Source organism: Ciconia boyciana, chromosome 7, assembly GCF_034638445.1.
Source record: "Ciconia boyciana chromosome 7, ASM3463844v1, whole genome shotgun sequence".
Classification (NCBI taxonomy): Eukaryota; Metazoa; Chordata; class Aves; order Ciconiiformes; family Ciconiidae; genus Ciconia; species Ciconia boyciana.
The window spans coordinates 55,469,974-55,497,060 of record NC_132940.1 but is presented as its reverse complement, the minus strand read 5'-3'; the positions used below and the strand labels follow the sequence as shown (position 1 = coordinate 55,497,060).

General features: G+C 50.9%; 1 protein-coding gene across 1 annotated transcript; it reads right to left on the bottom strand.

Annotated features, from left to right (window-relative positions):
- Positions 1-382: 382 nt before the first annotated feature.
- TFRC (transferrin receptor) lies at positions 383-21,729 on the bottom strand. The gene is made up of 19 exons (XM_072866666.1): positions 21,673-21,729; positions 19,775-19,845; positions 17,753-17,966; positions 16,907-17,129; positions 16,549-16,692; positions 15,746-15,842; positions 13,748-13,870; positions 8,069-8,164; positions 7,767-7,906; positions 7,223-7,392; positions 6,780-6,899; positions 6,068-6,153; positions 5,888-5,951; positions 5,475-5,542; positions 5,017-5,084; positions 4,519-4,600; positions 3,372-3,593; positions 2,753-2,893; positions 383-2,466 (listed from the first exon to the last, which is right to left on the bottom strand). The coding sequence occupies exons 2-19, from the start codon at positions 19,805-19,807 to the stop codon at positions 2,224-2,226; spliced, it is 2,334 nt and encodes a 777-aa protein (XP_072722767.1). The 5' UTR covers positions 19,808-19,845; positions 21,673-21,729; the 3' UTR covers positions 383-2,223.
- Positions 21,730-27,087: the final 5,358 nt, after the last annotated feature.

The following is a 27,087-nucleotide window of genomic DNA, read 5'->3' as shown; positions in this document are numbered from 1 at the left end:
ATGCAAACACTACAGTGAGGATACCCAGACAGCAGCTCTTAAATGCCATCCAGAGAAGCGTCACTAGGAAACACAGACAGGGCTGTACACACACCTCAGAGACAGCAGGGCAGTTAAGGAAGAGCAAGGAGTTGCACAAGCCTGGGCATCAGGCTTCTACAGAGAGAGATGAAAATCCAACCCTCCGAGTTGGTGAGCACTGAGCTCAGTAACTAGGCTGGGGGCTTGTCCTTGCCCATTCCTTGTGGAGGCCCAGGTCTCTGCTCCAGCTGAACACTGTTCTTTCCCTCAAGGACTACTGCTAGGGCTCAGGTCACTCGCGGTGACCAGAGCCCTCCAGACAGCAGAGAGCCCCAAGCCCTACATTCACCTTTAATTCCCCAGGTATTTGTAACTGATTTGAAGGAAGTTTACTAAATCACAGAGCACACAGTCTAACTAGCCTAGTTTCCGCTAAACATTCAAGCGCCAGTCCCCGTGACTGGAGGCAGGAAGCCACTTCAAGACAGCACCGCTATTGAAACAGGTCAGCCTGTGGAGAAGGTAGTCTAGGGAAGTACGTAGCAGACCGCAGTTTGTATCTGCATCACCACAGGAGGGTGGAAAAAACAGGACTGCAGGAAATTGATCTACGTTATATCCTAACCAACAAGCTTCACAGATGACATTGCATAAGTATAGAACAATTATGGGAAACACTGTCCCCGATAATTACGCACACCCATAGTGCAACATATGGAGGTCACTGCCTCCGATATAACACTGTGGTAGGCAAAAACTACCTTGTTCTTTACACATTATGGAAGACACTGCCCCCGATAATGTCAATTTTGTGATACATAAGGTACTGGAAGTTTGCAGGAAGCTGCCATTTAAAAGTCGGGCCAATGCCTAATGTGCGGTACAAGAAGTTTGTGTGTGTTGCCGCAGGTGGAGCTAGGGCTACACAGCGAGCCACTCCGCCAGGGCTGGTAAGGAAGCTGTGCTCCCCATGCAAGCACACGGCGTCCAGAAAGGGGGGGCAAAGAGGGAGTCTGAAGCCCACAGACGGGCATGGACACCACAGGGAAGCCAAATTTCTAGTATTTCAGTTTCCAGCCAGATTTTCAGCATTTCAGGGATCATTTTGGAGTGCAACCCAGAGACTTGCTACCGGGTTTACACCTTCAAAGTTTCTTCCAGAGGAGTGTTTTTGCCACAGAAAGCTTAATTGCTAGTTTTCAAAAACTTTTTTTGGAGGGGCCTGTTTAGATTATTTTAAATGCAAAGTTCCAGTATCTTGTTTGATTGTAATAGCAGATGCTGCTTTATTCAAAAACGACAGTATAACTGTCATAATTATGGAAGGCACTGCTTCCGATAATTATCTTCTATAAAAAAACACACCATTTATAGTGAACACTGTCACTGATAAATAAATAAACAAATAAATATCTCAGTGCCAAACAAGAGCCATCCTGCAAAATGGCATCAGTCAAACAGGGTTTGGCCAGCAAGAGACTCAATTTCACAAAAGGCTGCAGGGCAGCAAGGTCTGAAGTGCCAGTCTAGGGCCGTGTCTCAATGCCACAGGACTCGCTAAGTTGCCAGCTAAGGATATAAAGGGGGCATTAGATAATCTTTGGGTCATTTTCCCTGGGTATTGAGACCTACCTCTGCAGAAGCAAGCCTTCAAGATGTCATTGGGACCCTGCTGTTGAGTAAGGCGGGCCAGGCACTTCAGAGCTTGCTGATAATCCAGCACTTGCAGGCTATTACTACGTTGTTTTATTTTTGAACTACAGGTTGGTCTCTGCAGCTCCCTGCCAGAGAAGGGATCCTCATTACAAGCATTAAGAGGAATCCATTCCCTATTTCGTCACTAGGTTTAGGGGGCCAACAATTAAAACCCTGAATAGATGAGGTACCTCCCCACTCAAGGTACCAGTTCAGGAGTCACCTGAGCTGTTAGTTCTCAAGTACACTGGAAAGGCAAGCCCACAAGCAGCTGTACATGACCGGTTTGCACTGTGGTCAGATGGGAGCCTGGTCAGAGGAGATTTCATGGTAATCTTAGTACCTGCTTTAGAACTGCCTCCTGTGAATTTGTCAAGGTGAGGTTTAAATTTTATGTTCAACTTTGGTAAAAAAAGATTTGTTGCCAGAAAATCTACAGGAAAAAATAATGCCATGCTAGGGAGTGGGTTTCCCTAATCCTGCACCTTAACCAGGTGTTTGCCATGTCTAGAATTCATTGTCTGTATCCCATATATCACCCACTAAGGCATTGGCAGCCCCTTTAATGGTCCAGGTCACCAAGGCCAGCTGCTCTTTCAGCATGTTCAGATCCACGCTGTACCTGCTGGTTCTCAACAGCTGCAGGTTCTCCAGCAGACCCTGCAGGGTGTGGAAGCCTTTGCCGAAGAAGATGTGGCGAAAGGGAGCATCTTTTGGAGAGAGGTACGGGGAGAGGAAGTCATACTCCACCTGGAGTAGAGGTGCAAATTTAGGGTTATACTCTCACCTCCCAAGTTTTTCTTTCCTGCCCCACCACGACCTCCCAACCTCTGATCCCCACCCAGCCCTTTTTCACAGCAGCTCTGCAAGGGACAGACACTCTCCTGATAGCAAGCGCAGAAGTCAGTCACGTTGACACTAAGCAAGCAGAAGAGACACCGGTCTGCACAGTGCCCATGGCTCCTAAGGAAGAGGCCCATCCCAGCCAGCACTCTCTTCCTTCGTGAAGAAAGGAAAACCAGTTGCAGATACCCACCTTCATGATCCTGTCATTCAGGGCTCTGCGGACAACCCTGTTTTCCCTGTCACTGTTTGCAATATCTCTTCTCAGTGCATCTGTAGCTCGCTGGAAGTCACCACGGGCAAAAAACAGCCAGTTCAAGGTCAGCCCCAGTGCCTGTGAGGGAGTAGCTGTTAGCAAACCTGATTTTCTCCTTTTGCTGCTCTCCTACCAAGAAAGTGTTGGGGGGTTTTTTTGCCAGTTTAACTAAGCAGCAGATCAAGTTCCTGAAAGGCTCTTCTGCAGTCACTGAGCTCAGCGACATCTCTCCCCACCCACAGATTCTTGTAGGCTTTCAGCAGAGGTGCAAATGAGATGCAAAGCTGCACTGTACTGTGAATGGTAACTGGAGGAGAAACCATCCACATCCATCTCCTCAAAAGCTCACCACAGACAAATTAGCTAGATTTGTCTGCCACAGCTACTCTGCCTGCACTGCTCTATAAGGAACATCAATTCAGGTCACATCTTGCTAAGCCCTCGTGCCCAAAGGAGAAAGATGTCCACCCTGTTGTATCCAATAGCAGCAGAGCCTTATTAGCACACGGCCCCATAACAGCCTACAGGGATTCAGTACACTCTGAGCCTTTCTTACCCTCACATCCTGATCGTAGGGCAAAAACTTCTCCTGGTACACTAGCAATTCTTCACTGTATCTCTCAAAGTCCAGGAAGAGCTCATGATCATGGGTCAGCCTGAGAGCTATTTGTCCAGCAACTTCTGCAGCAGCACGCATAAGAGCATACAACTTGTCAGTTTTCTTCAGGTTCTCCACAGTGTCCTGAGTAGTGCCCAAGAAGGGATATTCCTCATCCTTCTGCAAGAAAGAAGGCATTGAAGCTAGGCAAGAGTGCTTCTCCAGCTAGGATTCTTCACCTCCCACTACAGTTTGCTTGCTACTTCTACCACATCCCAACTCGTTGCGCTGCTCAGTAGTGAGACTTGAGTGGCAAAACTTCAAAGCACAGGGGAAGGGAATAGAGCTCCTGCATCTCATCCCTCACAGTTTTCAGCGGTCAGCAGGATGCTCTGCTCGTTTGTTAGACCCAAAGACATATAGACCTTTTCCCCTCTCAGAGTTCACTGCAAACGCACAGGCAGGCAAACCCCAGCAACCAGTTTGGTACGGCAGCACCCTCCAACCGTTCTTCGCAGGATAACTCAAGGTTTTTTGTGGAACAAGTCTGACACTAACAAAATCCAAGCATTCATAAGCAGAGGAAGCCGTTATCACAAAGGCTCCCAGAGCTACCGGAGCAGGCTGCTTGGCTGATGCCATTTTTGCCAGCCCCAAGCTGCAGCAGCACACCTGAACAGTCCGACTTAGTAATTGCTCTGGCCAACAGTACTGCTTCCCCAATGCGCTTTGCTTGCTGACCAGCAGGCTATAGCTCAGTCTTTCACTGAAGCAACAACAGCTTGACACCTTTTTAGTGCTTTTAACTTCTGAATCATTAACATCTGAGCCTCCAGAAGAGCAAGTGCCCCCTCTCCCAACAAAAAACAAGTGTTCAGGACTCTGGAACAGAGACCGTAGGCCAACCATGTCTCAGGAGCAGCTTTCACAGCAAGTACTGCCACAGCCACAGCCACCAGGTCCAGAGGCTGCACCTCCTCCCAGAGAGGCTCCTGCATGGACAACGAGCTTGGGACAGCACCTTGTGCTCTGCCATTCTGGAGAGGAGATATCCTTACAGCACATTCCATGGAATGAGTATGACAGGCAGGCAGACAATACTTACATTGCAGAAACCAAAGGAAACCACCGGGATTCCCGAGTAGGCCAGGAAAGGGAACGCTGCATTATCCAGACCAAGGGGAACACTGCCAAAAGACAAGTATTGAGTAGTTACCAACTGGTTTGGATATCCCAGGAGAAAAGCCCTACTCAAAAGCCCTAGAGTTGAAGCTCTGAGCCAACTGTATTACCCTGTCTAGACAAGACTGGTTTTGGTAAGGACTCCCGGCCAGGTGCTGAGGGCTGCTTGTCCATTTCTGGCCACCAGTCTTCGTACAAGGATGTTCTTGCCCTACAAAAAGGTGTCTGGGCTGCCTACAGGCAGCTTGGGGCAGCACTAAGTACAGCTAGTGTTGTACTGTTCACACTTGCCTGATCTCACTGCAGCAGGTAGAGCCCACCCCAGGCAGAGGTATGACACTCCAGCACAAAGAGCAGAAGACATTTAATTTGTTCCTTTATGGAGATTTGTTTTCCTAAATAGCAGGGTGACAATACTTACACTGTTTTTACCCAGTCAGAGCCAACTCTGTCATACAGGCTTCCTGAATCCTTTGTTGGGTCCTTCACCTGCACAGAGATGACAGTCAGTGCACTTGTTCTGACCTCTGCTTGGGCTTCCAGGTCCATCCTGGAGCTTGCATTGCTGTGCAGATGCCAGAGTCAGGTGCGCTCCCCTGACCTTTCTCCACACAGGCACAGTTCATGCGGGACAGGCATTCACCTCACAGTGAACTGTGGCATTTGCTGATTTTAGATTCTGCACGCGTGAACTGCAATTCCCAGAGCCCAGCTGACTTCACACGGGGCCCTCCAGAGTATCTCAGCCCTTTCTCCTAAATGGGCCTTTCTCCTCAAGAAGGTGCCAGCTGGGGAAAGTGAACCAGCATAGCTCTGGCTGCTTTCAGTTCCTCCTTAAAACCACAGTCACCTTGATTAGCCCAAGACCCTTCAACTCACCCCCTTCATAGTTCTCTCCAGCAATGTGTACAGCAACGGGCTAGCAGAAATCTTCATGTGGTTGAAGCCTGCAAAAAAGAAAAGGTGTTTGACATGCTGGCACAATTAACCACTACTGCTAGAGCTTCTCAGCCCTATGACTGAGCAACAACTGATCTACAGCTTGTTGCCAAAGGACCTTCAGCAGACACAGGACAGTCTACTGGGACCTAGCAGAGCTGCCTCCTTCTGGCTCAGGCTGAAGCAACCTCCCAGCTTCAATGACAACAGGAGAATAAATTGAGTCATGCCAGTCTTCAGCCAAACACCCAGCATCAACCTCTGGCACAGCCCCCATTCCTGGAGGTTAAGGGATGTCTGTCAAGCTATTCTGGTCCCACTCAGTTTCAAGAAACTTAAGAGTAGCAGGTTACCTAGGACTGCAGCATCCAAGTTAATGTAAGTGAAGGCTTTGGCATGCAGTGTGGCAGAGTACCCCTAGAACAAAACAAGTATTTTAAGATGAGCAGTAGCAGTACAACACCAGGATGTTTAATCCACAGGAACTCACAACTGCGCAGTCATCACGCAGAAGCCTATCACAGAAACAGTACCTCCAGCCATTCAGTAGCACCCACAGCTCCGAACTCTCCTGCACTCCAGCTAGCGAAGATGATGCTGCGCCTTGGTTTGTAGCCACCTGCAAAGAGACAGAGACTGATATGTCTGCCCTTCCCCCATGGAGATGTAGATTAGCACTGAGGGCCTGGGTTGATGAATAGCCTGCTCCTCAGACAGAGCTGAAGTGTTCTGGCTGCTGCAGACAAACGTGCACACTCATGGCTGCATGGATGCTGTAAACTGCTCCCCCCCATGCTGCAGAACTGTGTAGGAAAACCATGCTGTCTGCACTTCCCCCCTTTTTTTGTTTAGCTGCCTGAGCCCAAAATTAACCCTGGAGACAACGGCACTCACACTAAGTGCCACCATGCAGCCCCCACCACTCTAGCTGGTCAGCCACTTCGGTGTTTTCCCACCTTCAGGCCTGGCTGTCCAACAGACAGCTCAAGTGTGAGGTTTGCCTGTGTGTTATCCAAGGACATGCTTGCATTCAAGCCATACCAGATACAAGCAGGCAGTACCTTGAAAGCAACTGCTCACTGCAGACAAGTTGTCTATGTTGGACAAGTAATAGCTTCTCAGGAAGCTTTGTCAAGATATGCTTTCCCAAAGGATTATTCTGCAACTGGGCTCTCCAATGTTAACACACGCAGAGCTAAACCTGCATCACCTCCCACTCCCATGCTTTTGTACGCAAATATTTACCATTTTTCACCATGTCTGAAATCACATAGGCAAGTTCCAACAACATGGCAGTTCCAACGCCAGCCTTGGCTGCTCCTGGGCCCCAGGAGTCTCTCTGGGCTCCGATCACAACATACCGATCTATAAAAGGAGACATCAAGATCTGAGCTGCAAGCTTCAGGCTGCAAACCATTTATCAGAAAAGCAGCTTTGAGCTTCTGTACTAGAAAGAGTATGGAGTCTGATCTATGAATCTGGCACACTGCTTGCTTTCATTTAGCCAGTTGGTTCAGCTTTTTCCTTGTACTGGCAGTACGGTTCAGCTTTTTCCTTGACCCTTAGGGAAGGGTCTTGTTTCTGCTGAGGAAGTGGCTGGCTCTGTCTGGGAGCAGCTGTCATGTTCTGATGCTCACAGAAGAGGAAGGGTTCCCCTCAAGACTGAGCCACAAGGCAGTTGCTGTTACCTGGTTCTTCAAACCCCTTGATAGCACCAAAGATGTTCAGAATCTTCCTGTCCACCATAACGTTGTTCACGGTCAGGTTCACTGTTATCTTGCTTGTGCTTCTCAGCATCACATTACATCCCATGACCCCACCTTTCCACTCCGAAAGGCACTCCTCTCCATCCATTTTGCTGAAAAAAAGAGATCCTTTGAACTCATTATCCAGCTCTGACCTCATTTAGCTATCCTGTGAAAAAAAAAAAAAAAAGCCTGCAACAGGTGCAGCCTTGTTCAGGGCCTGCTCAGGAAAGAGCTCGCAGTCCTGTATCACTAATTATGCAGGGAGAGGTAGGACGCAGAGGCCAAGAGGAATCCAACGCTAGATTAAGTTCAGTCTTTTAAGACATGAGACACGGACACAAGCGACATTTCTCCAGCCAGTTCCAGTAAGCGCTCCCTGCGATACACAGCAGAGAGCTCCCTGGGCTCACAGCACCTCAACACCATCCTCACCCCTGCCAGAGGGCCACAGCAGCCTAGCCTGCAAGCCAAGAGAAACAGTTACCTGAACAGCTTGCCTGCTGCTTGGCTAGAGATAGTCTGAACAGCAATGCTAGGTAGTCCAGAAGATTCCACTGGTGGGAACTGGGTGTGGTTGAAAGAAGGGAAGCCTGGGGTGAAAGGGTCTCCAGTTCCAAGGTGGGCCTGTGGAAAGCAAGGAGAGTCCTCAAGTCTCAGAGGAGCCCAACAGTTTTCATCTACACAAGGGCATGAGCCAGAGGCCTGCAGAAGGACTGCTGCAGTCTGCAGTCCACAGTCAGAAAGGTTCACGAGAACAACAAACAGGGGAGCCAGTTGCATACTCACATGTCCAAAGGGGACAAGCGCATCTGTGTCCTTGTAATCGTAGGGGTCCAGGTACATCAGGGCACCAACTGCTCCTGCCTCTTCGGCATTTGCAACCTGAAGCAAAGAGGAACATTAACTGCACATCTGCACTGCGAGCAAGGGGAGTTAAGGCAAGTACATGGAGTAATGGTGTGAAGGGTTGCGCTCCTCAATGGTCAACTCCACAACAGATTTTAACAGCTACCTGACAGTGTGCAAGAGACTGAAAGAGTTAATGTCTCAAACACTGTGGCGAGTTGTGGCGAATCAAAAGATTCTTCAAAAGATTCTTCTCATTGTGGCAAATCAAAAAGATTCACCCATCTCACAACCCACCGAGTGGGACAAGATGTTAATTTGGTGTCAGAAGTGGGATTCCTCGACTTGATCAGGGAGAGGAACAGGGAGGCGATATTGACTGAGTTGAGAAGGGAGGACGTGAATCGGCTGAGTTCGAGTCCTCCGGCAGATAGAAGATCATGGCTTCCCGGGTTCAGCCTGATCTAGACTGCTCCCCTTTGTTAGAGTTGTTAAAAGCTGTTGTTTGGGGTGTTTTAGGAGCTGCACTGATGGCAGCACAGAAGGATAAGCGCACAGTAAGATGGGCTGAGCGAGAAGTGAGCGAACCGTTACAAGATTTGGTTAAAAGCTTGCAAGCAGAGCTAGAAGCTGAGCGGAAAAAAGGGGATTTGGTTGAAAGCTTGCAAGTGGAGATGGAAGCTGAGCGGAAAAAACAGGTGCGAGTGGAAACAGCAGTGAATAGGTTGCAGAGTCAGCTGTGTGACGCTTTTGTCAGGGAGCGCGAGCTGCGGTTGGAGCTAGCGGAGGTGTGGACGGAGGATCTCGAGAGCCAGTGTGGGCACTCCAGCCTACCTAAGGAACACGAGCTAGTTGACAGAGGGGTGGCTGGCCACTACCCCTGGGAGAAAATGGAACAGGCAAAGTACCAACGTGATGAGAGAACTGCTCCCCAACTTCGTCTACTTCTTAAAACAGAATTTCAATATGAAGGGGGTGCCGATACAGCGCCAGAAATCATAACAAAATAAATACCCTATAGTGCAACTGAACTGATGAAATTACAAGAAAGATATAGTAGGCTCCCTAGAGAAACGGAGACGGAGTATGTGTGGAGAGTCTCCCTCACGGAGGGGGGGACAGAATTAAACTTTCCGAGGAGGCGGCTCAGGGATATTGGGGTCCAGGCATGTTTCTAACCTTCCCTGACACTCGAGCTCCCTGGTCCCTAATGCAAAGGGCAGCATACTGGGCTGGAGGGCTAGATCCCTTGGAACGGGGAGATCCAGTGACCATCCCCACTCTGGGACTGGATCAAATTACCAAGAGTGTGCAGAAAGCTGCCTGCCTCCAGCTCATGCATGACATGCGCTTAATACCCCATCAGCCCTCCCCGATGTTGCTAAAAGCTGACCCCAATAAAATGGAACCCCTGTTAAAGGGCCTTCCTGATCCCCTGAAGCTACATGCCATACAAATCCAGGACTGCCAAAGGGCAGCGCTCCCAATTCAGGAGCGTTTAACAGAAATGCTAACACCAGGGAGAAACCAAACGCAGTCCGCTCCAGTGGAATTCCCCCTCACCTGGGGAGAGATTGCACAGGAGCTGATCAATTATAGCTGCAATGTGGGAATCTCCAGAGGGGAACAAAGGGGTAAAGCTGCAGTTAGGAGAACTGAATTAGACAATCAGCCTTTAAAAGGCCTACCCCCGAGAAGACCTCCCTTCCTTTTAAAAGCGGTCCAGAAAGGGACCGAGTTCTCCTTTTCTTTTGCAGGGGGAGAACCAGACTGTCGCCTGCTAAACATAGCGATCTCATCAGAGGAATGCCAGATCTCGATGAATACTGCCAATGTTGTATTTACGATTTCTCACATGGACGGTGGTCCTCCTCTCCTCTGGGAAAGGAGGACACAGGGGGAGTGGAAACCATATTCTTTTAAACCTTGTGTGGGAACTAATTCGTGGATTTACTAGAATCTGGAGTAGAACTGACCAAGAGGTATGTGTTGCCCTTCCCCAGTGAACCGAACAAGGACTGAGATTTTTTGTTGCATTGTCCAATATCATGTATAACTTGGAAATTAATCAAACTGTAGAACAACCCTATGTCTTGTTCCCCCTTTTCCGGACAACTTATAACTTTGTTTGGGGGCAGAATGACATGTATTTTGTTTATTATAAACAAGTCCGATTCACATTTCTGGGAACGGTCCTCTTGCAATGCTACTCACCCACCAATGAATTTTACCTATGGAACAAAATCAGTGCTCTGGAACAATCTGGCTGGCCCATATTCTGTACCTTGCTCCTATTTCCCATCTGACTCCTTCTTTCACCCGTTAGAACAACAGGACTTTTATGAGGCCAATTATTCCCCAAAAGTGAATCTCTCTTGGTGTATACAACTTCCCAATAGCATGGGGCGTGAACCTATAGGCCTGACAAATGTACAGTGGATGTGGTCACAAATGAGACCCCTCCTGCAACTGCTAAGGTATGCCAATCCCCCACAGCATAGCCGGTCTGACCTGTTTCCATGCATCAAAGTTCTTAACTGTAACACTGGTCCTGGGGACCCCCCCCCCAAAACCTAGCTCTTGGAGAGAGTAAGGGTTCTGGTAAGGGACATGTGTATTTGTTGGGGTTATCCTTCCCACGGATATAGAAATCGGGATATTCTGTGCAACAACTTATGATGAAACTGAGGATTATGGCAGAGTCAAGTATTGTGGCATACCCCGTACGCACTACCCTTTGCAGAGCCTGCCACTCACTGCAAAACCTGACATACATTTAATGGACTACAATGATACCTGGACCTGTAAAATTAGCATATACCTGGTCCCCTTGGGTCTAGTCTGGGGATGTTCTTACAGAAAATTTTATTCCTGCCTAACACTGAAATATCACGCTGGCCTGAAATGTGGATTGGTCACACCATCCTTATGCCCATCTCATGTTTTCAATTTCACCACCCTTCCCCAGTGAGTGTGCCGGGAAGTGGCAGAAGCCCCAAAAACCCAACCTGAATGGGCGATCAGTGGAGTCCAAGTCCCCAGTTACTATATGGATGGGCAAGTAGCGGCGCTAATGTTCGAAAACATTTGTACCCCTTAAGTAACCCTAAAGCGACAGCAATTTGTTCTAGAAAATACTACCTGGCAAGTACACTTTAAGTAATTGGACCAGATACGCTTCAGGAGAACTCAAATCTAAGTCCAACAAGTGCCAAAAATGACGCTCCAAAATTGTTTTAGCCTTAGACATAATATTGTTAAAAGAACAAGGGGTATGTGGTATGTTGAATTTAAGTGATGGAGAATGTTGTGTAACTACTCACAACGCTAGTACTACTACAGAGGCAGCACAGACCAAAATGAAAGAAATTGCCGATCAAACTGCCGAACTATTCCGATCACTCCAACAGAAAGACTGGTTCAACAGGCATGTACCCGGATCTTGGTTCACCTCCCTCCTACAGTCCTGGGAGCTCACAGGGTGGGGGAAGTGGTTAATGCAAATTGGAATAACCCTGTTGGCTGGATTTCTATTATTAATGACTGGCATAGCTATTGTTCCATGTATGATTATCCGTCTGCTTGCTCTCTTTTCTCCTGCTGTTCACTACGTTCATATCACCGCCCTGGAAGACGAAATCAAGGACCCTCTGGCAACTCTGGTTGAAAATGCATGATTTCACAAACTATGTCTTCCTGATCTTCTCTATGTGAAAATCATTGCCCTGGACGAAGATTATATAGACAATGTTTGAGGCACAGGGTGGTGTGAGAGACTGAAAGAGTTAATGTCTCAAATATTGTGGCGAGGCGAGGTGCTATTTGCATGCCGACGACAGGTCGGTGAGCATGGGGTGGGGGAGAGCGAGAGCGGGACCTGGAGAGTGTGTCGTAGGACGCACGGTTCCGGGTTCTGCCGGACCTTACCACATATGGCCAGAGGTCAGAGTTGATCTGAGGAAGGGGCTTGTGACCGCTCGAGAGATCCTTCGTGACCATCTCCCTCCCCCCACGCCCGCGCAGAAGATTAAGAACTTTCTAGAACAAGAACCATGTAAGTCCTGAAGGGGCGTACCTGGAGGCAGGGATTAGCCTATAAAAGACACGTCCTCCAGGGAACCACATGCATGCCCACCACTGGAGGATTGCCGTGCCTGTCATTGTAGGATCCAGGGGTGGTGATACTTTTCCTTTCCCTATCCTCCTCTCTTCTCCTTTCCTTTTCTCTCTTCCTCTGCTCTTCTACTATTTATCAGTTTTGGATACATTGCGACAGGTTGCCCAGGAAATAGCTCCATTGCCAAATCACCTCTGTTCGTTAAGTTTGTCCGTTTGTCGAATTTGCCAGTTAATAAAGTTGCTAGTCAGACTGTTCCTCTGAGTCATTGTCGTGACTCTACTGGCCACGTGGCTCTGCCAAGCAGAGATCAGCCTTTGTCGGTACACAAACCATCAGAGAATCAAAAAGATTCACCCATCTCGCAACCCATCGAGTGGGACGAGACACAGTGATAGATACATAAGGAAGCCTAATACTAGCAGCTCAGTCCTACTCCAGGCAGAGTGTGTCTAACACCCTCTTGAACAGTTAGTACACTCCACTGTTAGTATCTCACCCTATGATTCCTTCAGCTCATACTTGCTCCTCAGAGCAGCTTAGAAGATGTTATTTAATTTTGATTATGCTCCATCTGTTTTCCCAAGATCAGGTTAGTCTCAAGACAAGATAAGCAGCCACTGGAGGCTCACCTTCACATGGAAAATGGAGGCAGAGTGGCCTAGTCAGGTCCCTGTTTAACACACCTACAACCCAGCTGCCTCTGATATGCCACCAGTACAAACACTCTTGCAAGGCTAGACACCAGTTTGTAAAGTGGGAAGGGGATTGGAGAACCAGTGAGCACCCCTTGCAGAAGCACTTTTCAGCTCTGCCTATGTTTGATGCATGCAGACAGGCAGAGTCTGACTAGAAATAATCCTATGCCCCAGCCTCCCCATGAGCACTCATCTGAGGGGCAGCTCTGGGTCAGACCTGGAACAGGCTTGCATACAGAAGGACTTGGGTCCTTTAGGCTGCTTGGCTATTTGGTTCTACTCGCTACAGAGGGAACATTACAGCAACATGCAAGGCAGCTGACTGGGCATGCAGTGCCAGCATCTTCACCTGGTCCAAGCGAACAGTCAGCAAAGGCCCAAGTGAGACACTGCAGCCAAGCTTTGAAGGTATTTGCTGCTCTGCAGCAGCAAGAGGTACTCTGGAGGCAAGGCTGTTCTGCTTCTAGCAGCCCTATTGCTGCATCCAGCAATACCAGCCAGCTCTGCACCCTGTAGCCCCCAGGCTGCCTCTCAGCTCCATTGCTCCAGATGCCTGGCTGTTCCAGCAAGACTGCCAGAGGCCAAGAAGAATGCCACCATCAACAGTAAGCAGCTCTGTTCAGTCTTGGTGTTCAGATCTGCATGTGGAGGCTTAGTGCAAACAAGCAAGACCAGACCTGCAGGGACAAGCCTACATACACAAGTTCTCTAGAACTGAACCGAGGCAGAGGTGTGTCTTCAAGAGGAGGAAGCATAGGTTCCTGCTGCCAAGTTTGGCCAGGCTTTGGGGCACAGACTGATTACCTTCTCAGCAAGGGTTATTTTTCCAGCTCTGAAGATGATTATAGTTCCATTCAGTGAAACACCAATCTTCTGTAGCTTCTGAAAATCAGCTTTCAGTCCATAGTTCACATAGATGGGTTTGCCCTGGAACAGAAACACTGGTTATAAATGCAGCAGTCCTATGTCAGTAAGATACCTGAAACAGCCTAGAGTCACAGTGAGCTAGTTTTGGCTGGGGTAGAGTTAGTTTTCTTCATAGTAGCTAGTACGGGGCTATGTTTTGGATTTGTGCTGAAAACAGTGTTGATAACACATGGATGTTTTCATTGTTGCTAAGTAATGTTTGCATTAGTCAAGGACTTTTCAGCTTCCCATGCTCTGCCAGGTGCACAAGAAGTTAGGAGGGGACACAGCCAAAATAGTTGATCCAAACTGACCAAAGGGCCATTCCATACCATATGACATCATGCTTAGTATATAAAGCTGGGGAAGAAGAAGGAAGGGGGGAGACATTCAGAGTGATGGCGTTTGTCTTCCTAAGTAACCGATAACACATGATGGAGCCCTGCTTTCCTGGAGATGGCTGAACACCTGCCTGCCCATAGGAAGTAGTGAATGAATTCCTTGTTTCACTTTGCTTGCATGCGCAACTTTTGCTTTACCTATTAAACTGTCTTTATCTCAACCCACAAGTTCTCACTTTTACTCCTCCAATTCACTCCCCCATCCCACTGGGGGGGAGTGAGCAAGCGACTGTGTGGTGCTTAGTTGCTGGCTGGGGTTAAAACACAACAGTCCTTTTTGGCACCCAACTTGGGGCTCAAAGGATTCGAGATAATGACAGATTTGATTGGAATGTGCTAGATAGAATTTATAGTTATTGTTGTTTAGCTATTAATCAGCAGGCTTCTGTGCTTGCCATAGGGCTTGCTTGCCTTACTGTATGTTAAGAGTCTAGGGCTTGTTAGTGGCTGCTTTTTTCTTTTTTTGCTTTTGCTGCTTGCTGTGCTGCTGTACTGCTTATCTTGCTCTGCTGTGCCTGGGAACATTTTGATAACAGCAATGGTGATGCGCCTAGGCTGGCAGGTGGCCAGGGCATCGCTGCTGTTCGTGCTGCTGTACTGGACAGGCTGGAACTCCAGCGTGAACTCGAGTCGAACGGACTGTGACCTATGGATGAGTCCACATGGGAGCAGGACACCCTGAAGCATCTGTGGTTATGTCTGTGCCACAGCAGGTATACCTCTGAAGGGACTGTGGCCCAAGGATAAGTCCACGCTGGATAAGGCACACCTCGAAGCATCTGTAGCTGTGGATAAGTCCATGCTGCAGCAGGTACACCCTGAAGCATCAGTGGCTGTGCATGAGGCCATGTTGGAGCAAGTTTACTTCTGAAGGGACTACAGTCTGTGGGTAAGTCCAAGCTGGAGCAGGGGCAAGGGGTTGCAAGGGGCAAGCAGTTCACTGCAATGTTAAACTCGATGGTCTGGTCCAAAGGGACTGGGGTGGAAATTGTAATGGAAATACCTTTAAATTGTTGTAACCCAGGATTTGAGTTGCATGTTATGGGAATTACTATAGCAGGAACCCCTTGTTGCTAGCCAGGCCAGGAGCAAGGGGAGGAGTTCATTGCAGCATTAAACCCTATAACCTGGCACAAAAGGACCGGGGTGGAGATTGTAATGACATGACACACAGTAACAGTGACTCCCATTAATGGTAAGGGGTTCAAGCTCAGCAATGTAAACTCTGATCACATGCAACATGCCTGTTGGAGCAGCACTTCTGTCAAGGTTCCTGTCTGGATCCCAGCAGAGAAGTTGAAACAGTTACTTCTGCATCTTGCTGAAGTAATAAAACTATGTGGACCCACTCCTCACCCCACTCTCCCCACCACCACCCCCAGCTCTCTAACTGGGGAGGGCTTTATACACTCCATATCTTGAGGGGACATATTTTGGACATTGCCATCTGGTAAGTGGGCAAGCACATTTCCAGGATCTTCTTGGAGTCACTTACAAGAACTGAGCCACTCTTGCTGTATGCCACATATGCATCGGGACTCTCCAGTTCCTCTTCCTTACCATCTTCCACAACAGACACTTTGTTGTTGCTACTGTTAAATGTAAAGAGACAGTGTTATGTTCTTTCATACATAAACTCCATATTTAACTAGCTCCCATATTTCAGTCTCTGCCCTAGCAATTCTGATCCAAGTCAATGCAGAGCCTGAAACAGGCAGACTCATCCCAGTGCTTCTGTGGAAGAATCTCTGGGGGTGTTCAGAGACATTAACGAGGGCTAATTTTCTAAGACAAGTAGCAGAAAGAATCTGTGCTTCCAAGTCTTAGTCCCCTCCTAAGAGCAGCTAAGCAAATTCATTTCCCCCCAACATGAAGGGGCAAGTAAGACATGAGGGTATGAGCTATCAGCCAACACAATGCCTGTTGATACCCTCCTGAGCCACTGCCAGGTCTGTAACACCTGTCTGGGTGACAAGACAGAGTTGCCCATCCTAGCAGTTTTAGACACAGGGTTTCACCTGAGTTTTTACTCAAGTTTGTTTTCTCTCCACTTCCTAAGCATGCTTTGAGGAAACAGCTGTCCCAGGAAAAATCCAGAGGGCTGCTACCAGACCCTCTGGATTTAGATAGCCTGAGAAGAGACAGGAGCAGCTACTGCTTGGCTAGATTGAGGCCTTCTTTGGAGAGGGGTAACTGGCTCACAATTTTAGCACTGCTTTCAGCAGAAATCATGTGTTTGCTCAAGACTGCAAATATCCATGCTGTAAGGAAGAGACCTGCATCTCTTCATTAACATACCTGCCTTTGACCTGCAGCTTAATGTAGTGCTCATCGTTCCACACTTCATCCAAGAGGAAGCTGGTGAACTGCTCATGAATGTAGCTGGCAGTGGTCTCATCGTCACTCTGGCCAGCTTCAAAAGAGTACTTATGCATTCTTTGCCTGTAGGTAACAGATGTATAGCTTAGGCTACAGCACCAGGTTGCACTGCAGTGCTCCAGCCCACAAACCCAAGCTGGATGGGCCATTTAAGCCTATGTTTAACCACATGCCACCCCACAACATCTTTAAGGCCCTTGTTCTCCAAAGGAGCTCGAGTTCTGCTCACAGGCTGTGCTTCTCTCATAGCTGTAGCTAAGCTTTCTGGAACTGTTACCTCAAGCCATCCTCAAGACGTGTGCTTGACAGCTTATTTGACAACATGGCTCTGAGCTCAGGCCAGTACAAGACAGGTGGCCCAGGAACCTCTTCTTCCTCAGTTTCATCATCATCCACTAAGTAAGATGCGGTAGGAGTCATCTCACACTTGCCGCTTCCATCCAGACACCTGCTAACCTTCTGCATTCGACCACGATAACTCAAGTAGCCGATCAGAAACCCTACGGACAGAACAGGTATTTCTTTGTGCTGAAGAAAGATAACTAAACCAGCCCCACACCACACAAGTGCATTCAAAGCAGCTTCAGGGTTAAGATGCATCTCTGCTCTCACACCATTTTTGACAAGCTGGCATATCTGAGGACAGACAGGAATATGCAGCCTGACATTTTGCCTGAGCTGCCATGTTTTAAGGTACACTGTAAATCTGATCTTGTGCTTGGCAGAGTCCCTCCAGCACCACTGAGGAAGGAGAATGCTTACTTTAGGTCAGTGGCAGTGTTAAAACCCTTAAGAGACGAGCACCAGAGGCTTTACTGATATGTTGACCCACATCTCTAGAGAAGCGTTAAGACTTAATAGAGGGAAAACCAGTACACTTGCCACATGGACCAGTTTGCTCTTTAGCTAAGTCACAGTTCTGTTGTCAAACTTCACACTTCTTTGTACCAATTCTGTACCATAAGTCTGAGCTAGACATACTTAGTCTCAGTGACAAGAGGCTGCAGCCTGGATCCAGGCTCTTTAATTATCTCCTGAAACAATACAGATTCAAATGTTAATAGCCTCAGATATGCTCAATACCAGAGTCCACTTCATGCAGATGCCTCCCACCCTTCCTTACCAATCAAAAGGAGGAGGACAGCTGCGATGACTAGGAAGCAGATGTTCTTGCCATTCCTCCATGGAGGAGGCATGCTGGCATGCAGGTGATCTGGTCTCCCAACTTCCCCCTCTTCCTCATCATCAGCAGACAGCTTCATCTCTACATGGCTGTTGTCTCCATCCGTTTGCCGGGCAATGCTGAAGCGCGTGTACAACATCGGCTCGCCACCAAACTATGTTGAAAGACAGTCATGTGGTGGAAGAGTTTGCTACACCAACCTACAGCCAGCTGCACCTACACTCCAAACCAAATACAGCTTGTTCATCTGAAACTGCTCCAGCACAGCCCAAGCGTTTGGCTGTCAAGAAGTCAGGCTGGCTGCTTTGAACAGTTAGACTCAGACCCACTCAGGGTCTCCAAAGTCTATTTAGCATTTGTTTGCCCTGCACAAGTTCAGAACCAAACTGGTCAGAGTCTAGCTTGGAGTCTGTTACAGATATGACACAGCCAATGGCATCGGCATTTCCCAGGTGACCCCATGGCAAAGGCTGACTGAATGAGAAATTCCTGGTCTTTATCAGGAGTGCGCCGATCTGACCCAAACATGTGCAACTCACACAGAAGGGAACTTCGATCAGGACAGAGGATAGGGAAGGCAAACCCTCCACGATCGTGCCTTTGAGCTACATCCACTTTAATGTAAATACTCTCACCCAGTATCTAGATAATCTTGTATTAAACTGCCCCAGGCTACTCTTAAATTACAGTATTGATGAGCATTATAAAGCACCTAGGCTGAAGAGAGATGACTCATGGGAATCCTGCTACCACAGCTAACGTGAAAGCTGAGGATACACCTCCCACATCCACCAGCAAGTGGAACCATTCAACAGGTGTCTATCAGTGCCCAGGCAGAGCAGCTTCCAATCTGAAGCCCACTTTTCTAAACAGCTGCAACACACAGTCCAACCACCCACAGAACAGCAGCCCTTGCGCAAGGCAGCCGCTCAGATTAACAGACAGTTAAACTCAATTCCAGGCGTGGCCAGGCACTGAGCAGAACCACTCAGCTTCCATTAGAGCCGCTGAACTTGCCTGTGGCCATGGTTGTGCTGGGGACAGGTGGGAGACTGGCTAAGAGGCCAGAGAAAGAGTTTTGGGAGCAACAGTCTTGCAGCCCCTCTCCACTGTATTGGAGAAGCAGCTGGTGGTAAGCACCTAAGCCCTGTTACAATCTGAGCAGCTCAACCAGAGTTCTCGGCTCACTCTCAAACTACAACTCAGGGGCTGGAGGTGAAGAGACCAGATAGCAGCTTGGTTGGTCAAAACTAAACCAACGTCATTTCTGACCTCCAGTTCTATTCTGGAATGAAGTGGCTGGCTGCTCACACTTCAGGAAGGGCAACACTGCAGTCTATCCTAGCAGTCCCCCTGTTCAGCTGCTGGATAGCTTGGCTCCTGTCACACTTTGCAGAGGACGTGTCTCAACCCCACATATCCTCCATGCTTGTTCAGAGACCAAGCCATCACATTCGCAGTCCTAGTTTAGGGTCATTTCACAGTCCAAGCTCTCTAGGAGCAGCAGGCTTGGCTGAGCAAGCTCAGACCTACCTCCTCCTGCACATTTGTTTCAAAGCACAGGTCACATTCAAAAGCTGAATTTGTGGTTGAATTCCCACCCCCAAAGTAACATAATAGAACACATGTTGATTGTCCCTACAGGCATTTAATCAGCTTCCTCAGCAGCACTTCCTCCTGGAACATTGTTCAAGCCTTGCTCCCCCTCCTTATCAACTTCCTGAGAGACCCAAGACACCACAGCAGTTAACGATAGCCCCACCAGCACTGAACTGCTTAAGCCACATCCTTATCATAGCCAGTTAGCTACAGTGATGTCTGGCTCACAACCCACACAGTAGCACCTAACACTGCTTTGGATTTGTCATCTTTTCCAATAATGACATGGACGTTGTTGAACCCTTCTTCTGCAGTATCATCAGCCCACCACGAGACAAACGGCACAGAGGCACTGTGTCTTACCAAGTTAGAGATTGCTGCTCTGGCATGGTCCATTGCCTTCTGGAGGAGTGCCCGCCAACTTGACCAAAGCCCTAGAAGCTCAGAACACAACAAGTCAAGTCAGGCTGTTTCCCCCCCTGCCACTACATAAGACATCCAAGTCACATCAGTCAGTCACTGCCACTAGCGCAACGCTTGCCCATGGATTTTATGAGCTTCTACGTAAGTCACAATGTTGGTGAACCTACATCAATCTTGAATACAACCTAGAAGTTCACATACTCCCACTGCAAATATAAGTTCTGATGAACAAACTGACTCTTTCTATTGAACTCCAGAGACGGGGGGGAGAGGGGATGTGTGTATAAATGAGGAATACAGCCTCAAACAGCTAATTTCAGCCAAGGGTCTTAATGGTAGGGCCACCTCCACTCAGGGAGTGGTGGCAAGAGGCACTGGCTCAACTGTGACAATGGACAACACATATCTAAGGTTCCTGGGGTCTGTCTCAATGACAGGATGGAGACAAGAGTCCAACTGGTAGCCATAAGTGGCACAATGCTGTAAGGCAAAGCAGCACAAACTCCTACCCTGCCAAAACACTTTCAATTGCAAGGTCCCTTCAGATGGCTATATTCTTTGTCACTCTATGAAGGCAATTTCAGTTTTGAACAGTCTCCCAGAACAGCCAAGAGCAACTCTCCAAAAGCATTTCAGTAACTTTTATAGTTTGGATTTCTCTAGACAGCAAACTTATGTGAAAGGTAAACTGTAACTGATTTACTTCAGCATTTCTTCCTGAAAAGATGCTTGAAAAAGCTTTGTAAGTTAGTGACTAGACAGCTTGGGCTAGGACAGGTGTTTAGGTTGGGAGCATGTACCTTGAGTATGCCCTCAAGCTGGGCTGCTAGGAAATAGCTTTGAACTGTTCTTCAGGTGCACGTGGATTACCTTTACACCTGGGAGCTCTGCAATATATGCAGGTTTTATTTGGAGATAAAAGGCTAATAGTGGCCATCTGCTCCTTTCACCTTTTGTTTAGGGCAAGGGTACACGGAGATAAATCCCCGGCAGCTTTGAGAAGCCTTTTCCAAGTGACAATCTGAGGCCCAGGCTCCCACCTGCCAGGCTGGGCACAACAGGGTGTGCGTATGGGGGGGTCTCCTAAAAGCCAGACCAGCTAATCCAGGGGAAGAGTCGGGGAAGCGCAAAGGGCCCGCGGGCATCACACCCGGCAGGGATGCTCCCCAGCCGCCCGGGAGCGCAGGGGCCCCCCGAGCCCACCACCCCGCAGCAGTCACCCCGAACCCCTCACGGCCCAAGCCCCCTCCGCCAGCCCGGGGGGAGAGCACGTGCTCCGGGCGTCCCACGGGGAAGGGACCTCCCCTCCTCCCGCCACGCTGCCCGGTAGGCGGCAAACAACCCCCGATCCCTCAAAAATAAGGTTAGGCGGGGGGGGGGGAGGAAAAAAAAAAAAAATAGGAGTAGCCTCCCGCGAGGGGCTAGACGACCCCGGTATCGCGGGCAGGGCACGGCTGCAGGCCGCCAGATAAGCGGGCCAGGCGATACGCCGCCCGCCGATACGCCGCCCGCCGAAGGCACGTCTCCCCTCCGCCCGGGCCCGCAGCCGCATCCTCGCCCGGGCCGCGGGATTCTACCCACCTTCAAGGTCAGGCGGCCATGGCAGCCTCCGCCGCAGCCACGTGCGCGCGTGCGTGCGCGCCCATCCGCCCCGCCGCCAACCGGGGCGGCTGCTGCTGCTGCTGCTACCGCTGCAGCGCCGCCGGTGCGGCCCGTGCCGCCCCTGCTCCCCTCCCCCGGGCGCTGGCCGCGCCGCCTCGCCTCAGGGGGGCCGGCGACGGCGGCCGCCCCTTCCTTCCCGCCCGCCCAACGGCCAGCGCGCGCGGCCCGCTGCTCACCCGCCGCCCCTCCACTCGCCGCGCCGGCGCCCAAGTGCCGCAGCCGCCGCTGCGGCGCCGTTCTACCTCCCCTCCGCGCCCCGCCCCACGGCCGCAGCCAATCAGCGCCCGCGGGTATCGCGGCGCGCGCGGCTGGGCCGCTGCTTCTCCCGGGGGCGCCCCCCGCCGCCGCCCGCCGCGGGGTCCTCCCGCCGCCCGCCTCGGGCGCCGTTTGTCCTGCCGGCCCGGGGCGGCCTTTTCTATGTGTACCCGCGCTTCTGCTGCGGGAGGGAGGGTGTCCTGCGGCCTGTGCGCGGTGCCCGCGGGGCCCAGCCGGAGGGCTGAGGCCTGGGGGTGCTGCGGCGGGCCCTGCCCGGGCAGCGCGGGCGGCTTTGGCGCCCTTAGGTCGCCGCAGCGGCGGAGGGGAACCTCCCCTTCCCGCCGGCTTTGCGTGTTGGCCGGTTGCTGCAGCCCTAGCTGAGCAGCCCCCGCTGCGGGGAAGGAGTATAAAGAGGTCGCATTCGCTTTAAATTGCCTTCGGATGCCCTCGGGACGGCAGGGGAGCCGCTTGCAGAGCGGCATGTGTTTTACTGGGTGGATGCGAGTTCCAGCTTCCCCCACGGGAAGGGCTGGACGCGGGGCAGCCGCCTGTCGCGTGGAGAGGCGAGTTCAACGCTTCTTCGGGGGTCGGGTGTGCTTTTACCACAGTACGCGGCGGCCAAGAGAAGGAGCAGGTCACAGGTTCATCATTCCCACCCTCTCAGCATTTTGAGGGAAGAGGGCAGGAAAAATATTTTCCTCGCTGGGTGGTGCAAACCAGACGCAGGACTCGGTCTGGCTTGGGAAGCACTCAGCATCTTCAGGTCCCAGCAAGTCATGCGTGCTCAGGGCTGCCTTTTTAGATCTGAACAAGTAGAGGCACCCAGGGTGCCTTTTGCTACCTGAGATGGCTATTTTACTTGCACGATGAGAAGCGTGGCAGGCCTTTATGAAAACCAGCCCCAGTAGTGCGTAAACACAAGAAGTGCGGACAGCCCATGTCAGGCCATGGGCTGCTCGTGGCCCACAGAGCAGTTTCCGTGGCCGCCCAGGCTGTGCTGGCGAAAGCATCCGTTTGGTGGACACCACGGCATCGCTCCAGCTCTGAATTAACTGGTCCTCACCCCAGCCCTCTCCCTGGGGCAGACAGAGTGACCCCACGCCGTGGTGGGAACTCGCTGGTATGCAGAGCTCGGTCTCTAAAGGCCTGGCTGGTGCAGAGTGGTGAGGTTCCCTGTTTTGTTTCGAAGGAACTGGAAGGAGAAGTAAAACATATCGGTCATTTAACGAAGCAGAGTTCTAGCACGCATCTTGTTTCAGTAGGCGTCGTAAGGTGAACCAACGGATAAGGAAGTAGCTCAGTGGGTTTAGAGTGAAAGTGGTAAATAATATGCTGGGGGGTATTTAGGGAACCCGTAAGCCACCCATGCCCTTGGCAAGTCTATCTCTGTCAGTGTGATGCCAGGTGGGGCTTGCAGCTGAGCCAGGCACCAGCTGGGGCTGCGAAGGGAGCTCCCCCTGCGAAGGGCTCTCTCTGCCGCGGCTTTCCGAGGACTACCAGGGCTGCGATATTTTCTCCGCTTCCTTTCAGCTGATGGCTAATCTCATAAAGACCCCAGCTGCAAGGTCCTGCAGAACATCTCACCCTCCTTGAGCACCCACTGACGTTTGCTGTCGCCAGAATTGCCCACGGTCATGAGTGGGCCTTGGCTGTGGCTGCATCCTCCTCTGCCCTGTCTATCTGGTGACCAGTCTGTCTATCTAGTGACCAGCATGAGTGGAGGTCACTGCTTCCAGCCTCAGTCCTTCAGCTCAGGGCACCCCTCAAAGGCATGCCAGAACCAGGGAACACTTCAACGTTTGGGTTTGCACGTGTTCTGCAATGCTGTGCTCCTCTGCCCCTTGCTCATTAAAGAAATAAATCAGTAGGCCTGGATTATTGCCTCAAATCCTCTCCCAGAAAAGGATGGGAGCAGAAAGTTTGTAGTTTGGCAGAACACATGATTGCAAAGAGGATTATGTCTTGTGAAAAGCAATACATTCCTGTGCTGATAAAAGGAGGATTAACTAGATCTGAAACTTGATGCGCCTGTTTGCAGACAAGCCTCCTGTAAAGCGGCTCTCAGGCAAGACGTGCTGGTGGACCTGCCAGCTCCGTTTGCCAGAGAAGGTTTGAGCCAGGTGCCAGCGCTGAGGCTCTCCCTTCTCCGGCTCCATCCATTGCTGGGTGTGGTGATGCCAGTCGGGGGGGGACACTGCCGTCACTTGGCATGTGGCTGCCCTGTGGGACGCGCTGCTGCCGGGTGCCTCAGTGGAAACCAAAGGGGTAAGAAGGTTCGGAAAGTGATTAGATCAGTCCTGCAGGCTGGATCCTCCGATCGTTTCTCAGCACAACAGTCTGGATGCAGCCTGCTGCTCAGGAAAGTATAACCCAAGGAAAACAGCCCCAGCCCTGCCCTGTTTGTTATGTTCCTCTTGGGCTCCCCCCTCCAGGCCTTCACCTTCCGGCAGCGCCGGTACTGGTGCGTGCTGGCTGGGTGCACCGTGCCAGGAACAGGGCTGTGATCACCGCCGGCCAGCACCGCTGAGCAGAGCAGCGTTTCCACACCAAGGTCCCGCCGGAGGAGGGAAACCTGCAGCAGAGCTCAAACTCGGGAGGTTCCCAGGAGCGATGCCGAAATGCAAGCGAGGAAAGGGGCAGTCTGATTTATTCCTCCCCGTGGCCTCTGTCCACTGTGCCTCCGTTCCAGCTAGCAGAGGGGGTGCTGTGTGCCCTGCTGTGCCAGCCCTGACCTGTCCTGACAGATACTCGCTGCAGGTGTTTTCTGTTCGCTCTCACAATATGTTTAACCATGTGCTGAGCAGTTCCCCATTTCTACACCTGCCAGGAAAAAGAGAAGGAAACTGACATTCTAGAAACTCAGATATTTTTGCACCGCAGCCAACATTCGCAGTGAAATACCTTAAAATGAGGGTTCTTCACATGCAACGTGGTACCCGAGAGCAGTTGAGCGCCCTTTACCTTGCGTTGGCTGCAGGTGGGGAGTGGGAGTCAGCTGGCTACTGGCCATCAGCGGCTGGTGCCACCTCCCTTGGCCCTGGCACCTACGTTGGTTTGCAAAGCGGTGCCTGTACTGCAGGTGATGCTGAGCCCAGGTGCTCAGGCTGGCCAGCTCGGCCAAAAATTTTTGCAAGGAGCAGAGATAGCCAAAGCTGGGAAATGGCCAAAGATGGGCATGGGGACGTAGGACTGATGGGTGACTGCTGACTTCTCATCCCTCATCCCAGCAAGATGCATGGTCTCTGTGTGCGTGATTTTAGCACGGTTCAGACCCATAAAAATCAAGAGCCATTGCCATCCACCTGGAGCTCTCTGTCTGGTTCCCAAAGACCAGGAGCATTTAAACTCTGGAGCTGGTTGCAGCAGACCGTTGTTTGAGCCCTGCTGTGCCACGCCATAGGTGTCTGCAGCGTGCACCAAGCTCCTGCTTGCTTCTGCCTGCTCTGCTCCCTGCCTGGCCCAGCTCCTGCCTGCAGTTCAGTGCAGGAGCCTCCAAGCCTTGTCCTGACACCTCGCTTTAGACTAGCTTCCATCAGGGCGTTCCTCCTCATTGCAGCTTGGCCCTGTTTCCTCTGAACTCCTCAGGGGCTTGTGAGTCCCCTGACTCGACTCAAATGACTCCTCATTCCTTTGTGCAATACCCCGTGATGTGACAGTGTCTGTCCAGCAGGATTAGTGCTGAAACATGAGACTAAAGTGTGGGAAGGAAAATACGGTTTCACTTCAGTTTTGCAGCATGGCTGATCCTCATGTGACCAGCTGTCCTACCCGCATTTTGGGAAGGCAGTTAAAAAGCAGAGGGAAAACAAGAGCCACAGAGATAAATAGGCTGGAAAGGATGCCCTGTGCTTTCTGAGCAGCTTATCAAAAACAACACTGGGAGGTGACTTGAGCACTTTTATGGCACAAAATACTGGGACTTAACATGGCTCTTCAATCTGGAAGGGATGGAAAAGCTGAGAACCAAGTGCTGGAGCGTGGTGCCAAGTTGGAGGTGCTGCAGCTAAGTGCACGCTGCCGGGCTGAGGCCGAGGGTTGCGGAAGATGCGATGGCCCATGGGGTGGGAAGTAGTCGAAGGGCTCCTGTGGGCTGTGCACTCTGCGAAACAAAGGCCGTGAGGCACCCCAGGCACCCCAGGGTGCAGGGCCAGGCAGACAACAGACAACAAGTCCCAGAAGGGAGATAGGAAATCCAGGTTTTTGCAACCCTGGAATCATGCTGCAACTCCACTCTGTGTCGGGGCTGGCAGGCACAGCTCCTGGGAGAGCCTGCCTTCTCTGCTCCTGACTGCCCCAGCCAGCAGTGCGATATCCAAGAATTCCACAACACCATGAGTATCCCCATCCTCCAGAACACCTCATGTTTTTGGCCTTTGCTGCTGCATTTCTCAATTGCCCTGACTGAAAGACGGGTGAGGTAGTTGGATCTGACCCTTGTGGGAAAAGCCATTGTGCTGTCTTGGAAGAGGTCACGCCATCCTGCTCGCTCTTGGCAATCCAGACCCACATGGCCATGCTCGGGAGCTCTGGTTCTTCGGCCACAGTCCCGGCACGAGCTGTGGTGCAGCCTGAGGAAGGAGAGGGAGCTCAGCAGGCACCAGCATCTGGGAGAGGATCTGCTGCCTCTGCTCCTGTAGCAAAGGGGCAGAGGAGGCAAGGGGTGGGCCACGCGCAGCCAGGAAAAGGCACTTGAGAGAGTGGAAATGTGGCAGGTAATGCTGAGAGCTGGCCACAACTCCTTCTTCCCTTCAAAATAACCCCCACCTTTGCATCCTTCCTGGGGAAGCACCTGGGTCTGGCCTGGCTCTCCGCATTGTCTGCAGCTGGTGCTCCCACCTGTCAGCCGGAGAGGAGCCAGAAAGCCCCGAGCACCTGAGGGAGAGGCGTGGGGCTGAGGGTGGTGCGGTCCCTTGTTCCTACGAACGTGCAGACCTGGGGTATCCCATGGACCCCCTCCTCAGAGACCTTTTTTTGCCTCCCTGCAGCGAGGAGGCTCATCTCCCCGTCTCTGCCGCCACACAAGGAGGGAAGTGGATATGGCAGTGCTTGTTACCGCCGCTCTGCTTGCCAGGGGCTGCCACAGAGGCCCGGCAGAGAGGCTCACGCCTGGACACTGCCCCAGTGGGATTAAAACAGCCTGCCTCTTTTAACGGGGCTTCCTTGCTTGCAAAGACTGGGTTTTACTGGGATTTTAACACCCAAAGTCCTGGGGACCTCTCTGTGCTCCTTGCACAACCCAAGCCTGCCTACAGGGAGGAGGGCGGGCGGTTATCCCTGCTTTATCCCTGCTTTATCCCTGCTCAGAGGATGCAGGGGGATGAGGCGATTAGCAAAGA

Coding starts and splice junctions, on each gene's coding strand:
- TFRC (XM_072866666.1), bottom strand. CDS start 19,807: ATGGACCATGCCAGAGCAGCAATCTCTAACTTG. Junction 17,967..19,774: donor GAGCAGCAATCTCTAACTTG/GTAAGACACAGT, acceptor CTTTCAACATAG/TTTGGTGGCGAGCCGATGTT. Junction 15,843..16,548: donor AAGCTGCAGGTCAAAGGCAG/GTATGTTAATGA, acceptor TACATTTAACAG/TAGCAACAACAAAGTGTCTG.